Raw genomic sequence first — 6,635 nt, forward strand, 5'->3', positions numbered from 1 at the left:
ATATATAAATATGAAACATATATACCAACCTCAAAAGGAGGACCTACCTTGTATTAAGATGATGATTGGGGTGGAGAGGATTGAAATGAGGACCTACCTTATATTAAGATGGTCAAAAGTCAAAGGCAAACCCAAAGACCAGGTGGGTTCTCGAACCCACCTACTTTTTAAAATTTATTTGTAATTTATATAGAAAAAAAAATCAAATCTATATTGAAAAAAAAAATTAGGACATATCTTATTTGTAATATGTATTAGTTTATACTAGCTTATAGTCATTTCATAGTTAATTTAGGTGAATAAGTTATAAGCATTTGAAAGATAAGAAAGATAAGAAACATGCGAATTTTCAAAAACTCATTTTTGAGTGTTTTGAAAAGCTATTTCTAAAATCACTTTATCCATTCGCAAGCACTTTTTTAGACTTTTTAACTTTTTAAAAAGTCAAACGTCAATAAGCCCCTCTCATAAGCAATCTCAAACACACCTTCAATCCCTTTTTTTAATAGGTCAAATTATTACATTAACCCTATAACAAGATAGGGGGATATAAAGCAAACCTTTATAAACAGCTACATATACCATAATCAAATAAAGAAAAAAAACAAATGATAACTATGTAAAGTCCACATCATAATAAAATTTAACTCAGTTCCGAAGAAGAGCCAACAGAAAAAGAAGACCAATTATCAGAATTGGTGAAGCTGCAGAAAAACCTGTTTCATTGTGATGACCTCTCTGCTGATGGCCTCCATGTGCATGATTATGATGATGATGATGATGATTGCTGCCAAAGTTAAAACCATGAACAGCTCCACCACCACCACCACCATTTCCATACATCTGAGGACCAGTGAAAGCATGCATTTGAACATTAAAGAAAGATGGAATCAACCCACCAAATGAGAAAGTAAAATTCCCAAAACTTGCAGTCATTGAAGGCCCAAAACCACCCATTAATCCAAACCCATGTTGAGGGAATGCGTTTCTGTCTGGTGGAGGGGCGGTTTCCGGTCGCTGACTTGGCGGCCGATGTGGAATCTCGACACCTGGAACTGACTTTGATCTTGGGTCTGTTGAGTTTTTGCCTCTTCCATATAAAGGTACTAACTTTTCTTCTTGAATTAGGGCTTTACAAACTGGGCATTCTTGTGAATGTGAATGAATGTGAAGCCATTTGTAAAGGCATGGCCAGCAAAAGAGGAGACCACATAAAGTCACGATTGGATCTTGAGCTAAATCAAATAATATGATCCATTCAAAGTTTCCTAGATCGCCATTGATGGAATTGTTAGCGTTTAAACAAGATGGGGATTGGGGTGACCTGTTTGGCACTTCCCCAAACCCAGCAGACATCTCTCTCAGAACAAATGCTCAATTTCCTGTAATAAACCCACCAATTAATTATCAAACTTCAAATAAAGAGCAAGAAGAAAGATAAACAAAATACCCTAGAAACTCAAGAAACTTTCATGGTAACATAGACTTGCAGACAGCCAAATCGAAGTAGCTAGACTTTTAAGGCAAATGAGCTTGATTCATTTGATATATGCGGATCCTATTTATACAGGATGATGATCCGTAAGTGTCTTTATCTATTAGTAGTTAAAGGAAGAAAGGCTTGACAAAGAATTATACATAAGTGATGTATGTTATCTTTTCAATCCATGAATAGATTTGGTGATAGATACTTAGTCAATTTCACTGACAACTTTTATTTTTTCTTATTAAAACTTTTGATTTGCTCAAATTGTTTCATTATGAAGATTGAGATTCGACTTCATGAGATCATCATTAACCTGTCCTTGTGATAAAGAAAATGAGTTTTCTGAACCAAGTCTTCTTGGGACATCTTAGGAGTTATGGAATTGATCATAACTCATTCTGTCAAAAACACTCACTCGTCATTAGTATGGTTCTTGTGGCACAGGACCACCTACTCACTTGGATCTATCTTTTGATGTTCGAGGTAGCCTTTGAATTCTCTAGTGAGATAGGGTCACCTGGCTGCTGGTTAAAAGTCGATAGTACAAGTTTTTCAAGAGAATAAGGATAGACCTTTCAGTCTATTATATGATGTTATAAGAGAACTAATTACTTTATAAATTTTTTGAATTATGCTCATTGCAACAAATATATATTGAATATATATATATATATATATATATATATATATATATATATATATATATATATATTCCAACCAAACAAGTGGATTAGATAATTATATTAGACTGGGGATGAAATGTTTTATCCTTATCTAAAAGGTATAGAGTTATAGAGCTTATGTTAGACAATAAGCTTAACCACTCTAGCATCTACTAACTGCATTTAAGTAGATTACCCTACATGATTGTTTCGGATGAAGTTTCTACTAATCCCACTAATTATCATTCCATAATACAAGTACTTAGAAAGTTCTTTTTCTAAGTGGGAGCTATATGGAACTTTAAGAGGTAAAGAACCATAAACTAAATGCATCATCGTTTGGAACTAACAAGTTTTCAATTATTGTTGAATCTGCTTAATAGTTTACCAGAAACTAAGAAAACACATAGAGATGCATTTATGTATGATTATCACGTATGGGCTTGATTAATATTCTTCGATATAGTTTGAATATAAAGAGCCTTCATTAGCTATAGCATGAAAATCAAGTTGGTACTATAAGAACTTGTTAATATAAGTAGATGTATTTGATTAAATTTAGTATTTGGATATTGGCACAGTACAAGCAACATATATTGTAATGAATTGATATATTGGATATGAGTCTTTCATTGAATAATTGTTATGCTCTATATTAGGATGTCTAAACTAGGTGTTTCTAAATGTCCATAGTCGTTCATAGTTGTGGGAGCATCAAAGAGGTAAGACTAGTATGAGTGGATTGGTTGATATTCATGGAGATGAAAATTACATGAGATGCTACCAAGTCCATAGGTACTTGATTAGGAGAATAAGTATTGGACTTGACCCACATCAAAATCACTTTATGGATCGTAGTCAAGAGTGATGTTTTGATCAACGTTGTATCTTTGTATTCTTAGACCTGAGATACATATTTGGGACTTGAAGTGTAGGGAATGTTGTTCTTTGACATGGTTTAACGATGTTCCATTAAAGGCATAAGGGCCATCGTTGGGTATGACATGATCTACATTCATCAGCGTATATAGGAAAAATGGAATTTTTGTTGGATATAGTGTCTATTTCCATAACTTTATTTGGTATGTACCTGACGCGACTCGGCATGGTCCATTTGGGTTGTGTGGCATTCCAATACTTGGATTGACAAAATGAGAAAAAGTACACATGTGATTATTAATATATTATAAGTTCTGATATATTAATAATAGTATTATTTAATTAGTATTGATCAAGTATTAATCTAGTATTAATTTGGTGATCAAAGTAAGTCTGATTAAATATATAGGGTTGATTATGACAATCATCAATTCTTTTATGGTGGATTAATGATCCATGGTTTATGGGTTTGGTTATAACCATATGGAGCTCCATGGATAGTCCATGGGAGTTACAAACCCATGGGTCATGAGAAATGAAGAGTCATGACAATTAAGAGTATTCATGTGAAAACCCTAATTGTGACAACACTATAAAAGGAACCCTTTGGCTAGCAAATCGGACCTAGCGAGTTCTTGTGAGGGCATAACCGATTTTGAGTATAGCAGTATTCTCTCAAGTTATTCCAAGTTTTGTGGTGTTGTGTGAAGCATTTGAGGCACAACATTTGGGCTGTCAGGCTCACAAAGTCTTGAAGGAATCCAAGCAACAACAAGGTATGTATTTCTACTAGTTTTTATGTTTTATATATTCCACATGTCATTCTAGTTAGGAAATAACCTTGAGAAAGAAATTTGCATGTATATAGAGAAAACATAGATTCAAGGTTAATAGGGTTGCATGTACACCATAGGGGTGTTAGAATGCTCTAAACCCATCAGTGGTATCAGAGCCTAGGATTGTTTTCTGTATACTTAATGCAAACTTCTTGAAAAAGTCGAAGATCTGCTCTCTGACGACTGGACTCGCTGAGTTCATGGGGAGGACTCGACGACTCCATGAACAAATTCATCCTACTCGTTGCGTAGGTTCATGCACTCGACGAGTAGGAGCGTGCTGGACAGTTTTCCGAGTTTTGTTGCTGGAAATGGACTAAAATCATTATCCCAAACTATTTTGGACTTGTAAAATCTGTTTTTCAAAGAGGTAATGATTATGTTAACCCATTTCACATGGCTTTTATCAATATTTCAAGTATTATATGTGTTAATATGATTTCTTTAAATTGCTTGAGATGAATATGTGTTCTTTTGAGTTTTTAGAAGATCATAGGAATTATGTGTAACCTTCATATGTGTTTAATTCTTGATCTTAATGTCAATGATGGAGTACATAACTTGTCCTCAAGTTATGGATAACCAAAAGTCACTTATTTAAATTGTGATTAAAGAACAAAGAGGTTTCATAAAATGAAGAGTCTTCATTTTTATGAACCATTAAAACTCATAAGTTAAAAATTGAAGAGCCTTGGAATAGTTTCAATTCTTGCCCTCAGGTTTTGGAATTTGTAAAGTCCTAAACTTTAATACTTTAATTCCAAATTAAACCTTAGATTTTTAAAAGTTTAATAATCAACACTTATACTATTATTATAATTTTATTATATAGATATGTATAAGAATATGTCATTCTTACTATTAGTAGGCCTCATTCACGAAGCCGATCTATAAGAGGGGTATAAGGTTGTTGCCTAGAAAATGGTGACTTAATGGGTGTCCACTCTCGCCCACCGCTTCCTTGATCGGTGGAGGGTCGTTAGCCGAACGGATAGGATACGACTTTAAATTCTCATTAAAAGTGTAATGAATGTAAAGTAACTATACATTATCAATTCCCAATCTTAGTTACTTTAGGAAAATGTGAAAAAAGGTGCTAGCCCATAAAATTACACTTTGTACCTTACCAAGTCGTTAGTGGAGCGTGTGTGGTTAATCGGCACACTAGCAAGGACTAGTAAGTGTGGCAAAGGGTAACTTGACTTGATTATAGATCGGTGGAGCGTGTGTGGTTAACCGGCATATCAATTAGGTAATATGGTTAAGGGTACCAAGTCAATTTGTATGGTTATTCACACCTTGTTTGTGATCATCGACATCCCAGTCACAAACTTGAGAGGGCACAATCGAGATTCAAACATGCCATTGAAAAGTTCAATGTATCTCAAAAGATCTAGGAGTTTCAAAACCAATAAAACCTAATTATAAAATATTTCGTTCTTATGGTGGAAATTGGTAAATCGTCATTTACCTACCTTCAAATATTTTATAGTGTGGATTACGGCATCCCTCTTCTAACTATAAATAGTTTGCTGGATCCTAGCCTTAATATTTCATTTGGGTGACTTATTAAGGACTCTTAATCTAATGAAACTTGCCTTCCTTTTATTTCAGATGTCTTCCAATAACGCTGTTGGCTCAAACCCTACAGGCTCCTTTTCCCTAATGAACTTGTGTGGGAAAACCATTTTTGATGGATCCAACTTTAATGAGTGGATCAGAAACATCAGTATGATTACCCGCTATGAGGACAAGGAGTATGTCCTCGATAGGGAGCTTAAGGTTGTGAATGAAGCCACTGCTACTCCTGAAGAGTTTGCGGAGTTTGTTGCCCATGAGAAGGATGCTACAAAAGTAGCATGTATCATCTTGGCCACCATGGCTCCCGAACTTCAACAATCCTTTGAAGATTTCTACCCCTATGAGATGCACCAAGATCTATTGGAAAGGTACCACCAGATCGCGCGTCAAGAGAGGTATGAAATCATCTCCTCTATGATAACCACCAGGATGAAGGATGGGGAACCCATCACCGATCACTTGTAGAAAATGCTGATAACCACCAGGATGAAGGATGGGGAACGCATCACCGGTCACTTGCAGAAAATGCAGAGGTTCGTGGACCGGTTGCTGAAACTAAATGTTGACTTCCCTAAGGACATGGTGATTGACCTCATTCTCCATTCCTTACCTCCATGTTATGCTCAGTTTCGTATGACTTATCATATGAACAAGGAGGAGGTCACACTTAGCAAGCTTCAAGGACTCTTGAGGACAGCTGAAACTGGCCTTAAGGGTAAGGCGGTTGTTACTTCTACTTCTACTCCTTCAGCAGCCCCTGTTCTGGCTATTGGGAAGGGAAAGGGTAAGAAGAGGAAAAGCCCTTCGAAGGGTACCAAGTGTAAGCCCCTTGATGGTTCCTCTTCAAGTGGGACAAATAAAAGTCCCATTACTCCTTCTTCAAACCCAAAGGAAGCACAATGCTTCTATTTCCAGGAAAAAGGGCACTAGAAGCGAAGCTGCCCCAAATATCTGCAAGATGTAAAGGATGGGAAGGTTAAACCCACCCATGTAGGCATTTATACAATATTGTCTAATAACTTATCTAATGCCAACTCTTTGGTGGGAAGGTTGTGGTATTCACATTTGTACTGATTTGCAGGGCCTAAGAAGAAGTGAGCAAGTGGAGCACGGGAAGATAAACTTAGTCATTGGCAACAGGAAAGCATCACCTGTCACCAAGATAGGAGTTTATTCTTTATTGCTTAATAA

General features: G+C 35.8%; 1 protein-coding gene across 1 annotated transcript; it reads right to left on the minus strand.

Annotated features, from left to right (window-relative positions):
* Positions 1–648: 648 nt before the first annotated feature.
* LOC145094728 (uncharacterized) lies at positions 649–1,356 on the minus strand. The gene has a single exon (XM_079032798.1). The coding sequence runs from the start codon at positions 1,354–1,356 to the stop codon at positions 649–651; it is 708 nt and encodes a 235-aa protein (XP_078888924.1).
* Positions 1,357–6,635: the final 5,279 nt, after the last annotated feature.

The sequence above is a fragment of the Lactuca serriola genome, chromosome 3, assembly GCF_051521515.1.
Source record: "Lactuca serriola cultivar US96UC23 chromosome 3, Lser_US96UC23_V15, whole genome shotgun sequence".
NCBI classification, from domain to species: Eukaryota; Viridiplantae; Streptophyta; class Magnoliopsida; order Asterales; family Asteraceae; genus Lactuca; species Lactuca serriola.